Source organism: Castor canadensis, chromosome 6 (assembly GCF_047511655.1).
Source record: "Castor canadensis chromosome 6, mCasCan1.hap1v2, whole genome shotgun sequence".
NCBI lineage: Eukaryota > Metazoa > Chordata > Mammalia > Rodentia > Castoridae > Castor > Castor canadensis.
Genome location: NC_133391.1, coordinates 27,424,173 through 27,450,035, shown reverse-complemented (window position 1 = coordinate 27,450,035; position 25,863 = coordinate 27,424,173). Strand labels below are relative to the sequence as shown.

General features: G+C 36.4%; 1 protein-coding gene and 1 long non-coding RNA gene across 3 annotated transcripts in view; one reads left to right on the top strand and one right to left on the bottom strand.

Annotated features, from left to right (window-relative positions):
• LOC141424028 (uncharacterized) overlaps window positions 1–25,863 on the top strand; it is a 116,101-nt gene that overhangs the window by 61,747 nt on the left and 28,491 nt on the right. The window lies entirely within an intron of this gene.
• The window catches only part of Rerg (RAS like estrogen regulated growth inhibitor), a 106,118-nt gene continuing 83,068 nt past the window's right edge, over window positions 2,814–25,863 (bottom strand). For both annotated transcript variants that reach the window (XM_074076001.1, XM_020167713.2), the window contains 3 exons: window positions 16,491–16,547; window positions 6,077–6,150; window positions 2,814–4,529 (listed from right to left, as the gene is read on the bottom strand). In XM_074076001.1, the coding sequence (XP_073932102.1) occupies window positions 4,122–4,529; window positions 6,077–6,150; window positions 16,491–16,547 (539 nt within the window). In that variant the 3' untranslated portion in view covers window positions 2,814–4,121. The remainder of the gene's footprint in view (window positions 4,530–6,076; window positions 6,151–16,490; window positions 16,548–25,863) is intronic.

Sequence of the window (25,863 nt, the reverse complement as noted above, 5' to 3'; positions counted from 1 at the left end):
CCCTGCTCTTACTAGGCAAGCATTCTACTGCCTCTACTCTTTTTGCTTTTAGTTTGTTTTTCTGATAGGATCTTGCACTTTTGTGAGGCCAGCCTCAGATGGTGGTCTTCTTACCTCCACCTCCGGAGGAGCTTGAATTCTCAGCAATGTGCTTAGCTTGTTTTTTGAAATAGCATCTCACTAACTTTTTGCCTGGATTGGACTCAAAGTACAATCCTCTTATCTCAGCAGTTTGGTTTTTGATCTTGTTATTCTTGTTATCTTGTTATTCTTTTCCTTTTTCTTCTTGGAGTCCTTTGCGTTTCTTGGATCTGGGGTTTATACTTTGGAATGATTATTTTTCAATTTTTTTTTGTTCCACCATCGGTCTCTTCTACTTCTGGGAGTTCAGTCTTGTGTATATTATACTGCTTTATTTTATTCCAGAGATCAAAGATACTGTGTTCATTTTGTCTTTTTAGGTTTCTTGCTTTGTTTCTTTGACTACTTTCCATTGCTATGTCACCAAGCTGACTGGCCATTCCTTCAGGATCCTATCTGAGGTTAGTAGTAGTCAGCGTGTTGTCATTTCAGATAGAAGTTACATTTGGGTCCTGCACATAGCTTTCATTTCTGCTCATTATGTTCACGTCTTTACCTTCTTGACCATATGGAGCATATTCACAATAATGGTTTTAATTTCCTTGTTTGGTAGTGATGGAAACAGACCACTGTTGCTTCATGGTCTGTGTCTATTGAGTGATTTTTATCCCATGTACAGGACGCATTTTCTTATTTCTTTGTGTGCATAGTAATTTTTGACTGGATGCCAGTAATCACTATTTTTAATCTCATTGAGTACAGGATTTGTTTAAATGCTTTTGTATAGTGTGTTGGATTTTTTTTCCCTAGCTCACAATCAAGGCACTTGGACTCAGTTTGATTAGTTGCAGAGTTTTTAAATCTTTGTTGGAGTAATACATCTTGGTCAAGGAATAATTTAGACTCATAACTAATGCTATCCTTCTCATGATCTTATGTTAACATGATGCCTTACTGAGGTCCTGTGTATTACAAGGCTTTTTCCATCAGACTAGTCAGAATACAAACTATTCGCAGCCCTATGTTTGCTCCCTCCACCGTTTGACCTACTGTTCTTCTCTGCTTCTAATTTGAGTCTTGCATAGTTTCGTCTCACTACACGTTCTTCAAAACTCAGCCACAGATCCCACAGATTCTTATGAAGTTGGCCTCCTCACTAATGTGATTTTGTCTCTTCAGCTCAATGCGATCACTAAGGCTGAACTTGAATATTTCTTAGTTATATTGCTTTCTGAAATCTGTTACTTGACAGTAAGCTGGTGCAATCATAGGCATTTACTTCATTTATCTTCAGTCAAGGATCACAGTACTTTATTACTCCTTATTAAGTGTTAGAAGACCACTATATATCTATATATCTATATACATATATACATATATATATATATATGTATATAGATATATAGTTTGTCTAAGTTTCTAGTTGTTTAATACTTTGTAGTAAATCTGGCTCTTGTATTTCCATCATGGCTACATGAATGATATTCTTTTAACACTGAAAATAAAGCCCAACCTCTATTCTTTACTAAATTAATCATTTATCTTTGACATTCATGAAATGAAGCTCAGCTATAAATAACTATAATATTAACTTGTTTATAACCTTTATTTGTGGAGATGCCTGGGGCATGAGAGGAGTAACTAATTTATATTTGTCCAAGTTCATGTTTTTCTACAATTGCCCAGTTGGAACTTAAGACAATGGATCTAGGATTTTTAACAGGTCTGGATTTGTATTCATATATCTAAAGTTGGTGACTGTGTGTTTAATGTCCTCAGGTATTGAAGAATGACACCCACGTATTTTACTGTCTTTGTAAGAGCTTGCTTTTAATAGGGACTTGTTGACTTATATTTCTAAGTAAAGACATGAGAGAATAAAAGAGTCTGTAAATGTAGGACGTGAAAAATTCCCAAAATAATTTTCCCTGCTTCCTTTCCCTAAACATTGTCTAAATGGACATTACTGAAATGAATCACAGCTAAGTTTACTAATTGCATCTTTTAATGGGACTACCAATTTTTGACATTTTGCTTACTTCAGATCCCTTTACTCTTTCTTTCAGTTCATCCCTATGCCATCCTTTCCTCTAAAAGTGATATATATGCTTCTCTAAACCCCTTTACATTACCATATTCACCATCACCATTCATGTCTCCATATTTTCATTCCATGCTTTTTAATATCTTTCTTTGTTGGGTTGTTCTTATGTAAGGTTCAGGGCAGATACCATCAAGTAGTCTAACTTTGTCAAGTTATTTGCCTGACATATATGTACATTTTTGTAATGAATGAATGAAATAATTAAGACAAAATATTCCTTAAATGATTTGACTTTGTGTCTTCATCCCTAGAAGTCAAAGGTAAGAATTATATACTGGATAATAGTGTGGAGTGTAGAATCTGACTCTTGGGACTTTTGGATTCAAATCCTCATTCTATTCTCTAAATAATTGTGTAGACTTAGCTAAATTACTTTTTCTTTTTGCTTTGTGGCTCAATATCTTTATATCTATATTATAATCACAGTTCTACTCTCATGGGGTCATTGTGAGAATTTGGTGAGATATTGCATAAAGTTCTTAAAATAGCATGCACACACTCTAAAAATAGGAGCGATTATTGTCAGCAGGAGCTATTTTTTAAAAATCAAGTTCACTGATTTTTCAACTCTGCAATTCAATTGTTCCCTCAAGTTTCTCCTAAACTTATAAGAAAGATTGTCCGAATGTGACAGAATTTGAAAATTATGATTTTTATTATATCACATAAAATAAAGTCAATTACACCAAATTGTCCAAATACATTGGTGAATTAAAGTCTCCAACACTTACAAATTTTATACATATATATATGTATACATATAAATACATACATATGTAAAAGATATATATTTTCTTCTAAAATAAAGTGCCCAAATCTTGATATATGGTGGCATAAAAGGAAAACAAGAGTCATAAAGTTTATCAGTTACAGATTGTTCTTTCACAAAACAAGAATCCATGTTATACACATTTATTCAGGTATAATGAACCTTAATCACCCATTCTTTTCTGAATTCTCCTAAGTGAATTGATTTACCCAAAATATTAAAAAAAAAAAGTCATATGGCCAACTTAGCAAATCAGAATCTGACTGTATGCACAGAGTCTGGTTTCCCAAAAACAGGATAGTTAAGCTCCATTCTTAATTTTCCTGTTGTTTGAACTGTTTTTTGTTAAGGTGTTAAACAGAGAAAGAAACGAATTAGATGTCTCTAACTCTAACTCCTCTAGTCACATGCAATAAAGGTAAGGTTTGGTGAAAAAATTCCCAATATTTTACACCACTCTGGGCTGGGAAAGAAAAACCATAGTATGATCTGAACTGTAGTCTTGTTGCTTCTGTTACAATTAAACTCTTGTTTGAGACAAGGAAGAAGAATTAGAGTGTCATAACATCAGATCACTCATGGACAGAACGAACTCAAATTCAAACAAAGAATTACAGTGAAAAACCTTGGTGAAAACAAGTTGCAAATTAAAAGCAAAGAAAGTGTTAAAGAAAAGCTACATGATGTAAGATAATTCAGAAAAATTCTCATTTTAGATAGGAATTAGAATTCTCATCCCTGTTTTAATAGCTCAGCTACCCTTCTGGTGTATTTACTGTATTTTCTTCAGTCTTAGATATTTGTGATGATTATTTGTAGTCTTTGACAAGAAATCAAATTTTAAAATGCCTTTGAAATGATTTCAACTTATTTAAGCAAGGTAGAGATGCCTAAGAATAGCTTAGTAAGAACCCAGACATTTCAGAATCTCTGGTGGTTGCACCCTCAGACTACATTACAATGGACCTTATGCAATCAGTAAAGAGAGAAATTGTCAGCACTAAAATTGCATAAGACACTCTAAAACTTCCCAACATATGAGAGACGGAGAACAATGGGAAGCCCAGGCATTTCCCAGACTCATTTTTGGAAGGGAAAAAGAAGAGCAAGAAAGGGTTGCCAATTACCCAACCTGCCTTGGCAGGGCCTCTGGAAGAACAGAGGAGCTTAACTACTGATTTTGGTGAGCATCTTATTGATGGCTTGTTTGACGTGTGTGGTGGAGCTGCGTCGCCTCGTCTTGCCCTGCACCATCTTCCGGCGACGCACCTCTCGGCACAACTCATAGAATATTTCTGTGATGTTGCCTTCCCCAGTGCAGGCAGAGCACTCATAAAAAGCACATGCTAATTCTGTTGCCAGTTTCTCCCCTTCTTCTGTACTCACTTGTCTGGAGTGGTCCAAGTCAGCTTTGTTTCCAACCAAGATGAGAGTCACGTTCTTGGGCTTTTTGATCTCATCTAGGATGTTCTTCAGTGGCAACACTTCTTCAAAACTTCCTCTGTCAGTAATGTCATAGACCAGCACAAAGCCTTCTCCCCACCGCATGTGTCCTTCCCTCTGGATGGTATCTTCCTGTTGGTAAAGAAAAACAGCAGTAGGAAAACCTACATCTAATCACAACCTTTAGACACTGCTAATGCTACAATAATCCCTTAATTACTATTCTTTCTACCCACTTTTACTAAATGTCTTGGTTGTTCGCCTGGACAAGCTTACTTTCTCAGTTAGTTTATAATGGAAGCATTACTTACTCATATGAAGATGTTTTAGGGAACTGAAAAGTTTCTGACTTCTTAGACTTTAAACTTCTACATATAATTTTTTTCTTGCCATGCCATTAAATCTATAATCAGAAGAACTATAAATAAATGGTAGTCTTGCTTGAGCACATCATCTTTGAGAGTTTTCATCACAATTAAGGAATTAGTACATTGCTAACACAAGTAGTCCTTAGTCTACCTTTGGTTACCAGAATGAGCACCAAAGTCACAAGATAACTTTTTTCATTTGTTTGTTTTCATCTCTTCTCTGTTCATTTGTTTGTTTTCATCTCTTCTCTGTTCAGATTATAGGCAACTCCACAGGGACAGAAAAACTGACAAATTGTATAAAGTTCATCTTTAAGCATGGGGTTTTGGTGCTTTTTTCCCCTGTATATCCCAAGTATATTATGTGGTTCCAATAATGATGGAAACCCACTTGAAGTGATTCTCAAAGGGAGTGATTACTCCTTCATAAGAAGTTAGCATGTATGGTTTGAAAAATCATTGCTTTCACAGGTTTGTGTGGTTTCTGAAGGCTGCTACCCTCTTGTGTACTCAGTGCTCCATGAAGGTCAGAGTGTAAGGGGCAGTGATGAAAAGAACAAGTGAATAATTCATCTTAAGAACATTTCTTAGATTAAACACTTTGATTCAAATCTTTTTGGTGAGCCAAAGATCATTGATAAAGCACTGCAGAAGTTTTCAGCTTCTTAACTATTATTGCAGTGGTCATTCCTATATTTGGGAACTAAGTTCACCTATTAATGGTTTTTAAAAAATTTTTGGTGGTACTGGGGTTTGAACTCAGGGCTTCGCACTTCCTAGGCAGGAGCTCTACCACTTGAGTTACATCCCTAATTCAATGAACACTTTTGCAATCTCAGATCTACCTGACCTCGAGCATATTTATAAAGCAAGTATTACAGAAGAGATTCCCAAAATAAAGTATTTTGAAACAAAAGAAAACAAGAACCCAAACTTAGATGTGTTCATAGAAGTTTGGAATATAATATATGCTAAATTCTGCTCTTAAAGATACATGTGTATACTAGAGGCTCTGAAATTCTTTTAGTAAAGACACTTTATCTGAGCATTTCAAAACACATTTGACTAAGAAACTCTATTAGTATCTTTCCACATCACAAAATATAGGTGGGAGATTCTAACCTAGATGATATGTGACTATTGTAGTATTTTCAAAACCCTCTTAAAGTTTGGGAAAGTTTACATAAAGATGCTGCTAGGAGCTCCAGTTGCGCAGTTAGTACTTATACAGAATGCTGCTAAATATTTGTTATATATATATGATGGCTAGATAATTTACTTGATGCACAAAATATTTAGCTGAACTCCTACCTGACCAGCAGTATCTAGGATCTCCATGGAAACAACTTCGTCGTCAATGGTTGCTTGGTGTCGGTAGGTTGACTCTGAGGGAATGAACAAATAAAGGAACAAAGGTAAATGAATGCAAGATTAAATTTGATCTTGAAAATGAGAAATTAGGTGTGGGAGAAATATTTCCATCTTTATAGCATAAAGGACTGTGTAGTCTCGGGAAGACAGGATGGAGGTGAAGAATGCAGCACCCTTGTACTGCAGAACTCCTGGCAGTAGCAAGTTCTAATAAGAAGGGCATCAACAGGGAATAGCATGGGGGAGTTCTCTTTGACGCCTTGCTCTTCTGTTCTTTCCTCTTAAGGTTTCATCTTAATCTCCTGTGAGTCCATCTAAGTGAAATGAAGCCTCTGCATTCCAAGATGAGAATGTGGTTTCCCATAAAATGCATTTTTCTTTGATGCTCCTAAAATTCAGTTTCTGGAAATCACTATAATTTATTTTCCTAACAAGGTTATATACAAATAGGAACTATTATTTTCCTTTGAAACTTCAGTTCTGGAAATACAATAGACATTAGAAGGAAGTAGATAGATCTTATCAAATCATGTGAAACCATGAGTAAAAGGTGGTTGTGCCCCAGTGTTTGGTAGTTGGTGAGGAACAGTAATTCAAAGTAAGAGAATGGCTGAGCTGCATGGAGGGGGAGATGGAGCAATGCATATTTCTCTTATTCACATTGCCTCTTCAGAGCAGAAAATCACTGCTTAGTACCAGCTAGAGTATGGAAAGGTTAATACAGGGTGATAACCAAGCCTTGAGAGGGGGAAGAGAAGTCAGAGGGTTTAAGGAGACTGGGTGGCCCTAAAGATGGCCCTCATCACATGCATGGAAACCAGAGGTTAAACAAAGCACCGACTGGTTAAAAACTAGGGCTGAAACAAGAGAATAAATGAATGATTGACTGAGCCTATGAAGCCAGATTGAGGAACTCACTTGCAAGGTATCAGCAGGTGATAAGAAAAAGGAAAATGTAAACTGAAAATTTAATAAGAAATCTCTATAACAGAACCAAAAATGTTATTCTTTTTTATAAAATGGGCCCCAAAGGAGAGATGAAATACATAGAAGCATGGAAACATTTGAAGTTGTAATGACTCAGAATTTCCCTGGATTGGAGCCAATAAAAGGCTTAAAATCAAAATGACTAAGAGAATATAGGAGGAAAAGAGTCCTCTGCTTAAACCCATTACAGTGAAATTTAAAGCCATCAATGACAAAGAAAATCTAAAGTGATTTAGTGAAAAAAACTCATTACCTACAAAAGAACATGAGTCAAATTAACATTGAACTTACTACTGAGACTGAATTCAGGATATCCATGACATAAAACAAAGCAATTAAACTTCATCAAAAACAATCCAGGGTTACTAATTCTAGATTATTCCATATATCATATCAGGATGAAAGTGGAGGAAGTACCAGAAGCAGGCTTGAATAAGCAAACGTATTTTAGAAGATGATAAAAGACTAGAAAAAGTGGGCTAATTACTCAACTAAGTAAAGTAGAAGAGGAAACCCAGAATAAATTGAGAAAGTTATAAGGAAAGAAATAAAAATGCATAAAGTATAGGTACCCAGTTCTTTTTATGAAGAATTATGCTGACTCTGTTAACAGGCAGTATAATTGTAGCAGAAGAAAATAAAGAATGAGACAACAGAGGCTCATTCTGTATTTGAACATAGATTCAGCTCCATTTTCATGGTTTGCACTCTGGTCTTTGAACATAGATTCAAAAATTCTAATTAAAAATTATCCAATTGAATTCAATAGTCATAACTAGTTCATTGTGGTCAGGTACAGTTTATTTCAGAAAAGCAAATAGTGTTGAAAGTTTATTAATGCGATTTAACACATTAATGGACTAAAGGCTATTTTTTACAATAAAAATTTTACACAATTTTTTGTGTGAAAAATTACACAATTAACTCTGTCAAGAAGAAAATACTTCCTTTTTGCTCATTTCCACTTGGGATTTTAAAAAATTTTTAGGAAACTAAAAATCTAAGGCATTCATTGACATGAAAAAGGCTGCATGTCAAAATCCCGCAGCAAACATCAAGGATATACATTGTGTTTAAATTCCAAAGCAAGAAAAAATGCATGCTATACTACACAAAAATGTGATCTAACAGGTATTGCAAACCCTGAAAAATACAATAAGACAGGAAAAATAAATCAGAGGTATAAGGATAAGAAAGAATCTTAAAGATAATCAAGGTTACAGAACTTAATATCAATACAGAATCACTAGTATTCTTCTAGATCAACAAAAGCCACCTAGAAAACACAAATGAAAATAAGATCTCCCAACAGCAGTAAAATAAGTAATAATATCTAGGAAATAGTATAGAATGAGAAAGACTCTTCAATGGAAAAATTTGGAACTTTAAGAAATGACATAAAAATACTTTAATAAATAGGGAAATTGGCAAGAAAAATTTAATAGGTGTTAGTTTCCACAAATTAATCTAGAATTTAATATAATTCAAATTAAAAATTCAGTCAGTCTTTTTGGGGGAACTTATTTAAGCTGCTGTAATACAAAATATGTAACACTACCCAAAACAGTGTGTTACTAATATCAGTATGGGCAAATTCATCAGGCCTTAGAAACAGACTTGTGTTTATATAGGAATTTAGTATATGATAAAGACGGCACCACAAGCTACTTGGGAACAGAATGCGTTGTTCCACCGATGGCACTGGACTAGAAACAGTAAAGGGGAATGGAACAGTAAGTGGGGGAAATGAAGCTAAAGCAGATCCAGATGGATTAAAGACCTAAATCCACCTGAAGTCTAATAGTGAATGCAAAGTTAAAAGAATAAGGAGCAAGAAAATATTAAAACTCATGCATACACACCAAAAGCAAGACAAAAACAAATGGGTTAAAATTTTAAAATGAAATTTTTTGTAAAAAATCTAAATAATTGCAAAATAACAGCTAAATTATTGCTAAATAATTGTTTTAATATTTGCAACATTACAATCCAAAAATTGGCAAATATCTACACTATAAGGGAACTTTGAGAAGTTAAAAGAATTTAAAAAATGGGAATAGAAAATAGAGAAAATTCGCAGAAGAGAAAGACTAAACAGCTAACGTGTATACAGTGATAATCTACCTTTGTACCTACCAGAGGGATGTTTATAAAATTATTTTGCAGCCATAATATTGGCTGAAATTAGAAAGTTAGTTAATACAATGCTGTTAAGTTCTAGGAGGCTCTCTTGCACCAAGCTCTCAGAGTATAGATTGGTTCAGCATTTTGGAGGCAACTTAAGAGTATTAATTCTGTATATATAAACCCTAAGATCCAGCAACCCCCCTCTTGGGCATATGTGCCAGACACAAACCTGGCTATGGTTCTTTTTTTTTAAAAAATTTTTTTATTATTGTTGTAATAGGGTTACATTGTGACATTTATAAAAGTGCTTATAATTTACCATATTTGAATTCACCCCCTCCATCATTCTTTTTTATTCCTCTTCCCCCCAATCCTGAAATAGTTTCAAGAGGTCTCATTTTTCCATTTACATATATGAGTACATAATATTTGTACCACATTCACCTGGCTACAGTTCTTGTAGCAGGGGTTCTCAAAGTGGACCACCAAACATCAGTGTTACCTAGCAATACGTTTAAAACATGCCTGTGGGACTAGGGTCCAGCACTCTGTGATTGTGATACACACTAGAGTTTGAGAACCATTGACTTAAAGGAGTGTTTTCACCAGAGAAGTTAGCAGGAGTTCACATTAGAAGCAACTTGGGTGCTTATTAAAGGAAAGAAAAGTTAAACCTGGCTAAACTAAGGTATGCCATGCAGAAAACTAGTTATATACAACAGCATTCAGGGATCTTAAAAACACCACATTTGGTTATAAGTAGATGTATACTATAAGTAGATATATAACCCAATAAAACTTAAATAAATTTAAAATATACATAAAGAGAAAAACTATTTTTATGCATATATATGACAGCTAGCCCGTACTGCATATTCCTTGAACAAGCATTTTTCCAAATGCTTCACTTAGGTTAACTAATTCATTTACTTCTCACAAATCCTCATAAAATACGTATTACCATTGTACAAGAGGAAACTAATATATAATAAGATTAAATAACTTGCCCAAGGTCACACAGATGCTAAGGGACGCAAGTGAGATTTGAGTCCAGGAAAATTGGCTTTGGAGTTCAGGTTCAGAAGCACTATATCTAGTATCAATCACACAGGAATATATTTACAAGGAGGAGGAGGTAGAGGTGTCAAGATAAAAGACACAGGGACCAATTCAGGCTATAATGTATATATACAAGGAAAGGTCACAGTGAAACTCCTTGTATAGCTATTTAAACAAACAAAAATGCCTTTTGTCAGAAAAGGAGAACAAGAAGGTAAAACAGGTCCTGTCTAGGGGGGTGGTACCAGTGGGAGGAAGGAGGACATAAGGAAGGTCTGTAGGAGGGTGAATATAGTTGAAATATTCTGTACTCGTGTATGAAAATGGAAAAATGAGACATGTTGAAACTTCTAAGAAGGAGGAAGGGGATAAAGGAGAATGATGGAGGGGGTGAATTCAACTATGATATATTGTAAGCACTTTTGTAAATGTCACCATGTACCCCTAGTACAACAAGAATGATAATAAACATGAAATGAAAAACTTTTAATATGTGAAAAAAATAAAAGATATAGGGAAAGCAAAGTGAAATCATTTAAGGGCCTTTCCTATTGAATGGCAGGGTGCCAGAAAGAGCAACCTAACTAACGTGATTATTAACTTGATTTGTTTTTTTGCACCTAAACTATCGAAGTATGTGACCAACCAAGCAAATAAGCCTAGAAGTTTCTGTTCCCAAAGGGATAGACTGTAATTTAATGCTTTACTATTATTTTTGCCCATCTATCTATCTTTCTTCCATGTCTTCATTTCATCAACTATTATTCAGCTTTTTTTGGCAACAGTTTTATTTGACTTTACTGTAACTACAATCTATCAAAAATACAATGTGCAAAAGGAAAGTTGAATTATGTAGGATAACTTAGCTATCTACCTGTGCAATATCATTGCCATAGGCACCCACAGAAGAAATTTCTGAAAAGTATAATTTTTTTAAAAATTTATTATTGCATTTCCTTTTTTTGGGGGCAGTACTAGGGTTTAAACTCAGAGCCTGATGCTTACTAGACAGGCATTCTACTGCTTGAGTCACACTTCTATTCCTTTTTGCTCTGGTTATTTTGCTTTGGTTATTTTGCTCTGATATTTTTGCCCAGGATGGCCTCCTGTTCTATACTTTCCACTCTTGCTGGGATGATAGGTACGTACCATCATGCTCAGCTCTTTTCCATTGAGGTGGTATCTCTAGAACTTTTTTGCCCAGGCTGGTCTGGAATTACTATCTTCCCAGTCTCAATGCTCCCAGTAGCTTGGGATAACAGGCACATGCCACTGTGTCCTACTATTGGTTACGATGGGGTCTTGAGAACTTTTGCCTAGACTGGCCTGGAACGGCGATCCTTCCTATCTCAGCCTCCCAAATAACTGGGATTATAGGCATTGAGACACTAGTGCCTGGCTTTGAAAAGTAAAATTTTAAAATGAGATTATTTTCAGTGTATTTTAATAAGTGTACTTTGCATTGTGGTCATTCTCTTAGAACTTGTAATGCATACATATACGGTATGTTCACTGATTCTCAACTTGAGAACATTCCATGCTTCTACCCTTTTATGTTGAATACGAGCTTATCCTTTTGCATGACTGAATGCTATAACTTCTATTACAGCAGTTACTTGTCTCTAAGTGTTGTGTCATTATTCCCTTTCTTCCTATTCAGTGTCCCAACTTGAGGAGGGAAGACCCAGATGGCATCACACATGCTGCAGATCCATGACCTTTTGGTTGCTCCTGCACTGTTCTTTAGTGTCCTTTGTTCTGACTTCCCTTTTAAACAGACTGGCATCAGCCTTGGCGTCTGGAAAACAGAATTCTGGGCTCTATTCAATTTCCTCACACCAAAAGTTGTCTGAGAGACAGGGACATTTTTCTCCATTACTTCCATGATAAATAGGATATGTATTTCAACCACAGAAGGCCACAGTAGGGGGAAAAAGAATAGAATGAAAATTGTATGAAGTTGTGTGATGCTTTGACTGTTTGTTCGGTGAAATGAGAAGGATGAAATGCAGGAAATGAGGGAATGTCTGCCACAGACAAGCAGCGGGTGGGAGAATGATTTCATCTGAGCTGAATACTGGTTTCACACCATTCTGAGCATTTTTTCTTTAAGTGTCTTTCTCATTAGGAACTCATTATTTTTCTCTACATGTAAGACAGTAGAAGCATTATACACAGAGGCAAAATATTGTACATGAAGGCACTAACTTTGCTGAGATCATTCTGAAAAGTACACTAAACACTACTTGTAATAAGCTCTGCTCTTCATTTTAACATACAAAGGAAAGTGTGCATGTGTTTGCATTGTGGATATACTTTTAATTATCTTCATAGTAACAAAAATGGTAACTTGAGCCTTTTTTGGATTTTGAAAAGCAGGGGTGTGATTGTTTAGGAAGTGCTTTCAACTAAACCAAAATGTTGTATACTGTAAGATAAATATTTGTTTCCAAGTGGAATTAAGAATATTAAAATTTTGTTTAAATTTCCCTGTATAGGATAGAAACATGGTTTAAAACCTACATTCAGTAAACCTTGAACTAATTTAGCTTTCTTGCAAATTTCAACTCAGTATGGACACTTGGCCAGTGTGGTAACAAGAGCAGTTAGTAGCGCTGATTTATGCTATGGTGGAAATTGTACTGAGTTGAGTTCCGTTGCTGGCTTGACCACAAACTAGCCATGTAATCTTGGATAAAAATTTACTTCTTTGGATCTGTTTCCTTATTTGTCAAATGACTATCTCCAGTTCCCTGAAATGTTGTTATTAAATAGTTCTATAAGTTGGCTGAGCACTTCTGCTTTGGTATTCAGTTGAGAAATTTGTTCTGGGTGTGTCTCTCTTTGTGTGAGCCTTTCCAAGCAAAAGGAGCTGTAAGGCAGGCAAGAAGAAGCAAGCACAGAATCAAAGTGCCAGTGGGTTTAATATGTCTCCTGTCATTATTCCTGTCTAAGCCTTTACTAAGCATATATAGACAGACAGCCATCAACCACTCAGACACAAAGTAAGATGCCTCCTATGTGCCAGGGTAGCAGTGGTAGGTACTGAAATAAAGTCTCTCATTTCATCCCTAAATCTGCCTCTATCTCTCTATCTCTGTCTCTCTTACACACACACACACACACAATTTCACAGGATCTAAGCCTTTGCCTAGATTCTCTTCTATGACTGATTTTCTTAGATGGTAACCTGACTCTTGGAGGTAGGGGTTGGGAAATATAGATTCTGTTTTTCTACAACCACCATTGCAGGGTTTTCCTAGTCAGATGGTCCAAGTCCCAAATCTGAGGAGCTAGTGCTGGTTTTCAAATGCTCTTCAGAATTCAGAGCTGGCTTCTCACAAAGATTTCACTGGTACAGTGTGAAATACAAAAAGTTTAAGGTAACTGAAATCATTCAATGTAATGAATGAATGTAACTTATTTCTTAGTTTACATCCTTCAAAACACTGGTGTGTTAAAAAAAAGAGTCCCTTTTATAAAATGCAAGTAAGTATAGACTTAGCTGTCCTCATCCCCTGCCTTTTGCTCACACCTCTAACTGAAATTCTAAGAGACCCTCTCTATAAAATAGAGAAATCAAACAAAAAGAATAATAGTAACAACAAAACCAAGAAAAACACGGGGCCAGATGTCTAGAAGTTTAGGAATAATTTCCTACTGTAATAACCAACTTGTTATTTACAGAAGTATTTCAATTTTGTTAATATGTAGAATGCTATCCTGTCCTCCATCTTGACCCCACCTCCCCATACATCCTTCCCTTCTGTCTTCAAACCTTCACAGAGAATTCTTTCGCCTTCAGGTGTACCTCAACTATCTCTTCCTCCTTTTTTCCCCAGTATTCACAAATGAGGAATTAATATACACTACCTCTACTCCTCTTCCCCTATCTCTTTTCTTGTTAACTTTTGAATTCCTTCTTCTAGCTCTATCACTCTTTGGTGTAGAGGTCTTGAAGTTTGGTAGGTATTTTTGAATAGTCTGTAGTATCGCATGGAGCAAAAACTTGTCCCAGATTTCTGAGGAAGGCATTAAATTAAAGACTTGTTTTTTTTTTCCTTAAAATTTTGCCACTTTCCTTTTGTCTCTGATGGTGGTTGTTCCCAAGCATTTAAAGTAACTATGTATTCAACAAAAGATTCTGTCTTTCCCTAAGGTGGTGTGAAGTTAAACCTAGGAAATGCTAATTTCTCTAGAATCCAGTGGATTGAGGTCTCCCCTCTGCTAGAAAAGTAGCAGTTTCTAATGAGCATGTGCACACACCCACACCGCTCCATTCTCCAGTGTGAGAGCTAATGACCCCATCACCTGGGAGTGAGTCATGCACCTGTTACTCCTGAAGTCTCAAGGAAGCACTGGTTGCTTAGCAGCCACAGTCCTCTATGAGCAGCAAGTGCAAGGTCACTCTGAAGTTTCCTCATTCTTAGGGGAGAAGCCTGCATTGCAGACAACTGACAAAGGCTGATTCCTATTAACAGCTATTGTTCAGAATGAATAAAACAAAAGGGAAAATGCTTCACCTAAGACTAATTAAACATTGTAAGATTAGCTACTGAAATGCATTCAGCAAGAGTTCAAAATATATATGAGGTCGTTTTCTGTAAGCGTTATCTTTTGTTGAGACATATAAATATAACAACAAATAAAATTTCTATTTTCTACTGAGCTCCTGTAAGTCATTGAGATTCTCTGATAATCTCTTTAAAGTTTATATAAATAATAAAAATATAAGGGGAATAAGTTTTAGGTGAAAAATACAATAGATTATGAATATTTTTAAAAACTAGGTGCATTATTAAATCCAAATATATCATCTTCAACTTGGGTATAGCTAAATTAAAAAATATGTTGAAAAATTTTCATGAGCAAAATATTTAAAAGCAAAACCAGGAAAGAATAGGTAATAAATGTAGAAACATGTTATTCTCCTAGTTTTAAAGATTGAACATCACAATCTTCTCAAAGTAATTTATAGTCTTATTGCAATATACCAATCAAAAGCATGTCATGTCACAACCACCTCTAAAATTGACCTGGAAAAAACATGAGTAGCCAAGATAATTTTGTGAAACAGTAATGAAAGCAGACTTTAAGCACCAAAATGTAGAGGGTATGGAATTATCAAGAGACTATGCTAACTGGCGTTGGATGAGAAAAGCAAATCTAAATTGTACCCTATTGTCAATGATTATTTTATTTTATCATTTTTACATTTACTTACATGTTCAAAGATCTAATATCTGAAGATGGCATACGAAGTAATATGGAAAGGTAGGAGCTATTTAATTAATGATAGGAAGAAATTGATCAACTGGAAACAATTGGTCTTCACTTTGAACTTTTCATTAAAGTAAGTTCTAGATACATTAAAAAGTTAACTATTGAAGAAAGAAACTGAAAAGCATTCTCATTCTCCTTACTTGATCAGTTCTTGGTCATATTTATTTGCTTGTTGACTCTTTACTAGACTTAGGTCAAAAAACAGAGGCTACCAATGGGTTTATTCTCTGCACCTGAACAATACGATTGACACACAAGACAGTTGATAAATATTTGTTGAATGAATGACAAAAACAAGGAAATAAAGAACAAGGGGGAAAGAAAATTTCCTTTCAAATTGAACATATGTAACCTTGGAGTGGTGATGCAAAACAAAACAAAGAGCCTAGGAATAGTTTAGGTCACAATTCCTACATAAGCATTAGGGCCATAGACATCACATTTTGCTTCTTTAAAGCAAAACACAACACAAATTTAGTCCAATTCCTTGGAGACCAGTGGTGGGAGCATAGTTTACTCTTAAACTTTCTCCACATCTGCATTCAGATTTTTTTTTTTCTGTTATACTCTCCATCATGTACTCAACCCCATGCCGAATTTGCTGTCTGTTTTGATCCTTTTTCCATTAGAGTGAGGCTGCATTTTTCTGATGGGAGACCATAATATTGCACCCACTTCCTTTTGCTCTCAGGTTTGACCCAGTTTCTTCAGGGCTCTAAACACAGACAGCGTCAACCACCACCAGCCTCTGGGAGCTTCTTTGCATGACTAGATCGCTATTTGCACTTCCAAGACAGTTCAAAATGTCTTAGAAGTGTTTCCACAGAAAATTCCATCCTTTTTTGAGGGCCATGAACTCTGATTGTAGAGGAGCAAGAGGAAGTAAAATTTGACCTACCGAGAGTGGGATCATATTCCCAGATGAATCTTTTGGTCAGAAATCTCACTACAAGAGCTGTGGAAGAAAAAAAACAAAACAAAACAGTATGTCAAACAAATTTGTTAACTCACTAGAGTTCTTATCTTTTTAAGAAAGGAGAAAAAGTTCATACAACTTTACATGCATTTTATATTTTCTTGGTATATAAACCTAATCAATTTATTTATGTTTATTAGAATACTTTTCCAATTTTATATTATGGCTTAAAACCCAATGTAATGTTTTGATGGATTTATTATATATTAATCAACAGCTTAGATTTGTATCTCTAGTCACAAGTGTTAAAACCAAATGAACAAGCAAATACCACACAATGTGAAAATGCTCCCAATGTAAAAATTTCAGCAAAACAATAAATTCAAATACAGCATGTCACAATATAGGTGTCCAAACTTAATATTGCTAGATTGACAAAGGTGAGTTTAAAATGTGATAATTTTTACTGTAATAAAAAAGTCACTAGCTAGTACTTTATGTTATAAAAGTAAATATTTAAAATTGAGGTTCTTATTGGGGATTCATTAAAGCTGATTAAAAATAAGTGATGAAATTTACTGTTAGAGTCAGGCTCCATGCTAACCATTTTTCTTGAGTGTTTTCCTCAGTCTTAAAGTTGGTGCTATAATCCCATTTTTTTTTTTTTTGGTGGTACTGGGGTTTGAACCCCGGGCTAGGCAAATGCTCTACCATTTGAGCCACACTTCCATCCTTTTTTGCTTTTACTCATGGCAGGTCTCACACCTTTTGCCTGGGGCCAGCCTTATACTACAATCCTCCTATGTCTGCCTCTTCTGTAGCTGGAATGACTGCGGTGCACCACAATGCCCAGCTTGTTTTTTGTTTTGGCAAGTTTGTAACCATCTTTAATGCCTCTCCACGTCCAGTGGGTTCCCTTTATACACAAGATGCTTTCCACTTTATCGGGCTCCCAATGTGCACAGGACAAACATTATATTATGTGCTGGTACTTGTATAGAACTGCAGAAGGATTCTGCAACTTGATTTGTTGAGATGGGGTCTTGCTAACATTTTTCACCCCAAATTGGCCTTGAACCACCATCCTCCCAATCTCTGCTGCTGAAGTAGATGGAATTACAGGTCTAAGTCACTGTGCCAGCTGATTCCATTTTTCAAACAAGGGAATGTAGGCTCTGAGAGGGAAACTAACTCAAGAGTTGACCTAGTAGTTAGTGGTTGAGTCCGGATTTGAGTCGAAGAAGTCTGTTTAACAACACCTATAATTTATCTACGGCCCCAAACTGATTGTGAGTCCCCAGCAACCTGGATGGTATTTCACTGGAATATGGATCAGAGAAAGAAGAATGCTGAACTGTTTCTATTGTCCCGTGTTGAAGGGGACCATGTCTTATACTTATATCATAGCTGACGACTGTGATTTTTAATATTAAAATTTTTGAAGGAGGAGTATCACAGACACTTTAAAACTAGAATGAAAGCACTGGGTCCTTTTCCTGGAAAAATGTACAGGAATACAATTTGGTGTATAATTACAGCAGGCTCTTGAGCTCTCTGAAGACCCTTGATGGTCCTCCTTTGATATGATTGCTTTGATGAAGGAATCAATGTCCATCATATTTTCTATTTAAAAATATCTATTATTAGTGTATTTTCATTTTTTCTGAAATGCCTTGAATGTAGTAGTTAAAAGATACTCTGGTGAAGAAATAAAATCATTCTCATCAGTTTTTGTGGATCCTCACTTTTAGGGTCCGGTGGTATGTACCTCCACCTTCATGTTTTACAGGTGACATGGCAATAGGGACTTCGTCAGACAGACCACAGCCACCATGGCTGTGCTGCTTGCCTGGAGACAAAGTAGCAATGCTCTTTCTAACTACAGAGTGTGAGGCTGGACTGGAGTCAAGCTATCTGCAGAGCTTAAGTAGCAAGGCCACTTGAGCCTGGAATTCTTCCCACTGTGGTGTCATCTCCAGCCTTCACAGTCTCTCTGTGCATTCGCTTGAGACCGAGACTTTCAGTTTTTAAATTCTATTTTGCATGCATGAGGTAGTAAGTAGAGACAGATACATTTCTCTCTTTAAAATTACCATTGTTAGTAAACACAATGGCCCATGGGCTTCAGAGTTTCATCTTTGGTTAGAATATGTAATTTTAACTCTACAGGCCACAGCCTTACTTGTCCTTTTTGGAAATGACCGATTCAAATTAACTTCTATTTATTTATTTTTTGAACTCAGGGCCTTGCTCTTGCTAGACAGGTGCTGTACCACTTGAGCTGCAGCACTTTTCTGCTTTTAGGTTGTTTTTAATATAGAGTCTTGTTTTCTTCCCCCCAGGCAGGACTCAGACTTTGATCCACCTACCTATGCCCACTGCATAGCTGAGATGTCAGGTGTGCCACCATGCTGAGCTTGGGTCTTTCTAACTTTCTGCCTGGGTTGGCCTTGAACCTTGATCCTGTAGATCCCTGCCTTCCAAGTAGCTGAGATTACAGTCATGAACTAATGTACTCAGCCCCAAATTAACTAAAATTTTTGTATAACTGAAGTTTAAAGATCCCTAATTCCAAAGCCATTTAAAATTTAATGATTTCTCAAAATCGTTCTAAAATGTATTAGACAATACTCCATTGCCTTTCAAAATCAAATATACTGAAGTAATTGGATCATTTTTAAATGTTTGGGTCTTAGTTGAGGAACTTGAGTGATTTTTGCTGTTATGTGACAGTTTTTGAAGCTGTGACGCTCTTGCATTCTAGGCCTCTGAGTTTTTAAAAATTTTGAATATAAATATATAAATTTATTCTTCTCTCACATAGTATGTCACTCTTCTTTTGTTATGGTCACTGAAACTACCTCTAGGACTATAGGTGAGGCTTAAGCAGTAGAGTGCCTGCTTTGCAAGTGCAAAGCCCTGAGTTCAAACCTCAGTCCCACCAAAAAAAAAAGAAACTACTCCCTCTAATTACCCAAAGGCAGGCAAACCCAGATGAACAAACTTGTCACAATTTGCATAAGATAGGAGGAGGACATTAGCTCTGGGGTTACACCCTAAGGAACCACGACTAGTAGACTAGTATACCTTCACGACATCATGCTTGTTGTTGATAAATTGTTCCTGTTCATTTCTGGATTACTGGTACAGTTTCTGATGGCCAGACAACTACATAAAATAACCCCCTTCCAGCACTGTTGGATTTAACCCATGTAACAAATATCTTTTTAAAGAGACACACATGAATGGTTATTTTAATACAGGAATCATGCATTTAAAATCAATCTATTTCAAATGTGCTAAAAACACTTTGGAAAATTTATGTGTTAGCCATGTATTATTTGGAGATATATTTTCATGCCTCATAGATTATTCATTGAAAAGAATATTAGGATTTTAAAAATATTTTAATTTAAATTATTAATATAAAGAATGAAAATATGGCTCACATCTGTAATCCTAGGTAGAGATTTGGAGGATTGTGGTTCAAGGCCAGCCCAGGCAAAAATTTAGTAAGACCCTCTCTCAGCCAATAAACTGTATATGGTGTTGTTTGTCTGTAATCCCAGCCTTTCAGGAGGCCATAGGTAGGATGGTAGTAGTCCAGACTGGTCCTGGGCAAAAACTCATTACCCTATTTGAAAAGTACCTAAAGAAAAAAGGGTTAGGGCATGATTCAGGTGATAGAGCACCTGTCTGGGAAGCAAAGACCCAGAGTTCAAACCCAGTACTGCCCCCCAAGAAAGAGTATAAATAATAATTTTATATCTATGGACGTGTTATCTGTTAAAGCTATTATTACTTAAACTGTGTCTGAAGTACTTAGGTGATACTCAGCATTTACTGGTGTAATTATCAAATGTCACCACCATTCTTCAGTCCTATGTTCTGTTAAAATTTTATTATGGAATATGATTTTTATGTGATCTGTCCTATTACGTATCACCTCCCCCACTCTGTGGTTCCCATTCCCTGGCTTCACCTGTTAGCACTACAACTGTTTCTTTGCAGGTAGGTCTGAAGCAGATAAGATGCCCCACCTGTTCCCAAGGTTATTTGATTAAGAGTGAAGCACTGCTAAATCACTGTTAAATACTGTCAAAGCACTGTTAGTGTTAATTATAGGCATTTATTGTAACCCCCCCCTTTTAATGTTTATTTTGTTTTTAAATAAGCTAAGATGTTGGGGGACAGGATAATTTGACTCCTTACTTGACACCAGTTAGACCTTCTTTGGTGTCCAGCTGCCTTGAGCTAAGAACTATTATCCCGGCTTGAGCAGCAGCTGGTCCATTCTCATGTCAATACCAACTTTCCTGAACACTCCACAGATACTTTGAAGAAGATACACAGCAACCATGGCTGCTTACTGTTGAAGCCCTACTCTGGCTCCAAAAGGCACTGTCTGAACCACAGCTGTTTTAGTTTGCATCAGACTTGGTTTTATTGCCATCACAAGACTTGATGAACTCTAGATGATCCTCCATCCTTTTTCACCCATGCCAAACAGGAAATACTTAACCTGGCAGTCCAGCAGGAGGCCCATGACTGGTGCAAACACAGTCCTTCATTTGCATGAGTGACTGTGCTGTGATTGATACAAACATAGTCCTTCATTTACATGAAGGACTTCCATGATTAGTGCAATCACCCTTGCCACACCCCCTTTCTGGCTATATAAGCAGACTGTTTGAGTCACTTTGTAGTCAGCTGGGAGATACCCTCCTGTGCTGCCCTCTAGTGTTACAGCCTAACACCCAATGAAAGGCTTCTCTTGAGTGGTCTTGCCTACTTTTGATTCTTGCCATTGGTAAAGCTAGCTGAACTGGTGACATGAAAGAATAGTAGAAGCAGTAGCAGAGAGGTAGCAACAGCAGTCATGATGAGAGGGCATCTGACGAGTTCTGGAGAGCAGCTGGAGTAGAAATGATGGGGCAGGGAGGCAACAGAGACAATGAGGGTTTGTGAAGAGCTAAAGGTGAGAAATCAGAGTTCCAGGTAGCTGCCAAGTCTTAGGAGCCAAGGGTCTCACTTACCCTAGACTGGAAAACTGTAGCACTAGCTCCTATCAAGGGCTGAGGACCCCAATAACTTAGGTCTGAAAGCTGTAAAATTAGCTCCCCCCAAGGTCTGTAACACTTGCTGCTCTACAACTGAAGGTCCCAGGTCCCAGGATCTGAGACCTTCAAGAATTTTAACACTAGCAGGCACTGCCTGCTGCTGCTTGTTGCTGTCTGCTGTTGCTGGAAGCTGAGGATTACAATATCTGCCAGGTGCCAGTGTCACTGGAGGTTAAAGCCAGAGCAATAAGTCCCCAGCCTGAGAGTGCCTAGAGCTGTAAGTGACTGGCTGCTAAGAGGCCCCTACCTCTTAGATCGTGGAGCTGGAAGCCTCTGGGTCTGTCAGTCCAGTTCTTAGACCTTGGTTGCCAGCAGTAGAGGAGTTTCTCCTCCTACCTGGGTAGAGTAAAGAGACCACAGCTAGCTGAATGGTAAATTGTCTGCTTGTACTGACCCTGCACAACCCCCCCCCCCGGATTACTCTCCACAAAGCAGCCAATGATTCTGTTGAAATGTAACCCACCTCATGTTTTGTCTTTACCCCAAATTCTGCCTCACCTCATGTCTTTGACCAAGTACTCTTAGCTAGGTTATACTGTAGGTGTTCAGAATAATCCAGCTGACAATTAAGACCAAGATCTCTGATTTCATACAGTTTATCTTCTTCTAGGAGATGAAATGGATTACAAATAAAAATAATAACTAAAGCCTATAATGTGGTAGAGATGATAAGTACTCTGGGATAAGAAAAATAGAGCAGGTTAAAGAGGTTTCATCATTGAGGATAAGGGTGTGAGACCTGGTATTTACAATATAGTGGCCAGGGTAATCCTCTTTGATAAGGGGATATTTGAAATGAGTGAGGGAAAATATCCACAGGGAAATGTTCCAGGCAGAGAGAAGAGTCAATGCAAAGCATGATGGCAGGAATGTGTGCTTGGTTTGCTCAAGGAACATTTAGACATTGTGCCTAAAAGAGAATGAGCAATAGTGAGTGTAATGGGAGATGAAGCAAATTCCTACTACTGTACCCTTGTGCTTTCCTTAAATACAATATTACTCCTACTACTATGGTGACTCCTCCTCCTGCTCCCACGACTACTACTGCAATTGTGGAGCTACTAGTACTACCACTGTCACCACCATTAATGACAATAGTAATAAAACAGTTGAGATGCTTATGTATCTTCAGTACTATCGTACTGCTTGATTCTTTAGATTGCATTTCCATGAGGGCATGCAATTTGTCTTATCCACAGTTTTCTTGTGTCTAGAACAGTGTCTGGCATAAGTGTCTAGATAGAAGAAAAACACGTGTCCATGCATGTCACAGATTACTCATCTTTGACAGTTAAGTAACAGCCAAGTATCAAGAGAAGTAGCAGGAAAATTAATCCGAGACAGCACATAATAGAACCATACCATCTTTCCATAGCCTTTTTCTCAAAAGGTTACATGAATATATAATCTAAAATGCTTTACAATAGTCTTTTCATAATACTTGAATTATACTTCTATAGTTCATTAAAATGGTTACTACAGCAGTTGGGACTGCAGTTCAGGGGTAGAACACTTCTACTTCTAGGGTTTAATCTCTAGAACCATACCAAAAAAAAGATCATTATAAAAATTTATCCAATTTTCTTTTTTTTTATAGACACAGATGGGAGCATACCAAATTGCTTAGGAATATGTGTATATCTGGTCACTACCATGTATTTGTCCTCTTAACATGCTCTGAGAGTGTCTAAATGCAACATACTCCAGTAGCAATGAGTACTCAGATCTTCAGTTGTAATATTATCTCCCAACAGAGCCAGAATTCTTTATAGGAGTTTTTGATCCTAGGACAATGAGTCTGGAATATCTTTGTGTGCCAAAAAGTAAGAAGGTGCTCAAAAAGAAAACATGTATGGAAAACGAGCAGCAAATAACACATAATGTTGGGGAATTTCTAACAGATTTCAGAGGCAACTGAACAGAGTGACTTCCTTCAAATCATCCAATATGGAAGGGGTGATGGGACAGTAACTGCACAGGAGAGACAACTGTCAGAGACTTCTGCAGGCAAGTGCTCAAGCTTACTGACAGCAGAGTCAAGAAATGTTAATACTATGCACCCTTTACATGATGGGATGAGTGGGGCATTGCACCTCTCTTCCAAAACACATCACATGAACATCACGAGAACAATCTGAGACAAATATCAATAGATAGAAATTCTTAATACTATGCAAAACTATGAAATTCATAAAAAGGAAGCAAATCAGAGAAATGGTCACATCCTAGTGTTGACTATACAGACTTGACAACTAAATGCTATTTGGGGTTCTGCATGGTATTTCTGAACAGAAAAAGTACTTTCAGTAGAAAACCTAAAAACAATCTTAATAAAGTAAGGATTCTAGTTAAAAATAATGTATTTGTTTGTTGTGAAAAAATATATTATACTATGATTTTACTAATTGGACAAACTGGGTATATGAGATATGGAAATTTTCTGTACTATTTTGCCTCCTTTCTAGAAATTTAAAACTGTTTTAAAATTTAAATTTTATTTATTTATTTATTTTATTATTCATATGTGCATACAAGGCTTGGTTCATTTCTCCCCTCTGCCCCCACCCCTTCCCTTACCACCCACTCCACCCCCTCCCTCTCCCCCCCTCAATACCCAGCAGAAACTATTTTGCCCTTATTTCTAATTTTGTTGTAGAGAGAGTATAATAGGAAGGAACAGGGTTTTTGCTGGTTGAGATAAGGATAGCTATATAGGGAGTATTTGAATTCTTGTCCTGTCCATCCCAACTACCCTGGGCAAAGTTTTACTTTCAAAGTAAAATGGTGACATTGCTAATCTTTACCTCTGCCAGGAGTTGGATGCAAGGTGTTTTCCTTCTGAAGTTTTAAGATTTGACTGATTCAGTTAGTTATAGTTAATTCCCCACATTCCAAAATAGTTTATTTTCTTCCTATTGCCCTTGAAAATCTGTATCTTTCCACCGAACTAGCCAAACATGTCTGGTGGTTAGCTTAAGGAAGATCAATTTCCTCCTTTTACTTAATTTATAACTTACTTGGATAATTCTCCACCATATAATGCTTATTTTTAGTATTGTTAGCATTCTAAATTTCATGATTATTAATGCAAGTTGGTTTCTAACAGAATGGAAAATTCAGTATATAGAATTTAATCCAAAGATATATTTTTAAAAAGTCTCTTAATGTAATAAATCAGTGGGATGATATTCCATTTGTAAATGAGAACTCAAAGACAAAACTGCTACATTAAAAATAACCATGCCATTGGTAAAGATTAGCAAGCCAGGCTGATGAATCAGAATAATTCTTGACATCATTATAATGATGAGGGAAGCCTGAGAATGCCAGCTTTAATGGTCACAATAATGAATTAAAGTGAAAATTGATTAGATAGGACTTAGGCAAGAATTCTTTTATGAATAATTCTTGTGAACTTTTCAAGCTAATTGCGAGCTAAAATTGGTATTCTTATATTCTAAAAATAATTAAGAGCCATACTCAAGAGAGATACAGATAGGACTCTCTCTTATATTCTAAAAATAATCGTGTTATGCCACCAACTTTCACTTGCACAGCTCATAAATAACCCGAATAACAATGTATATACTGCAATCATTTTGTGACATACTTAAGCACATATGACCTACTAAACATTTGTGATTGCTGTCTGTGTAAGTCTGCAGTTATATAGTTATTTATTTAACAAATCTATCCCCAAATGCAGTAACATGTAAGAATATTTATTGTAGGATATGCACTTGTGGGACTATAGCCATGTATGGTATTGAAAAAACCCAGCTAAAAGCATTTAAAATGGCCGGGTGAGATTTTTTACAAGAGGGGAAAGAATTTCTGCTTCAACTAAGAGTGTTTTAAAGAGTGCTACTCACCACCTGACCACCACGAACAACTTTCCTTTTTCAGTAGTGTTGTTTTTATTGAAACTGACCAAAATGTGCACAGAGTAAGGAGTGTGTTTGGCCAAATATATCATGGTGTCTAGGTCTTGTCAGCTTTTCCTTGGCTGTGTTTCATGTACCATACAATCAATTTGGTCCCATCTCACAGTATTGATTAGGAAGATGGCTAGAGTGATTGTAAGTTCCAGAGTCTTGTTCGATAGCTGCAAGCGAACCCAAACCCAGTAAAGTATTTCTTTCATTTTCTACTTTCTTCTATTTAAAAAAAAAATTCAGCACAACCCATGTTCTTGCCATCCTTTATCTATTCAATTCATTCTTTTTCCAGCTTTG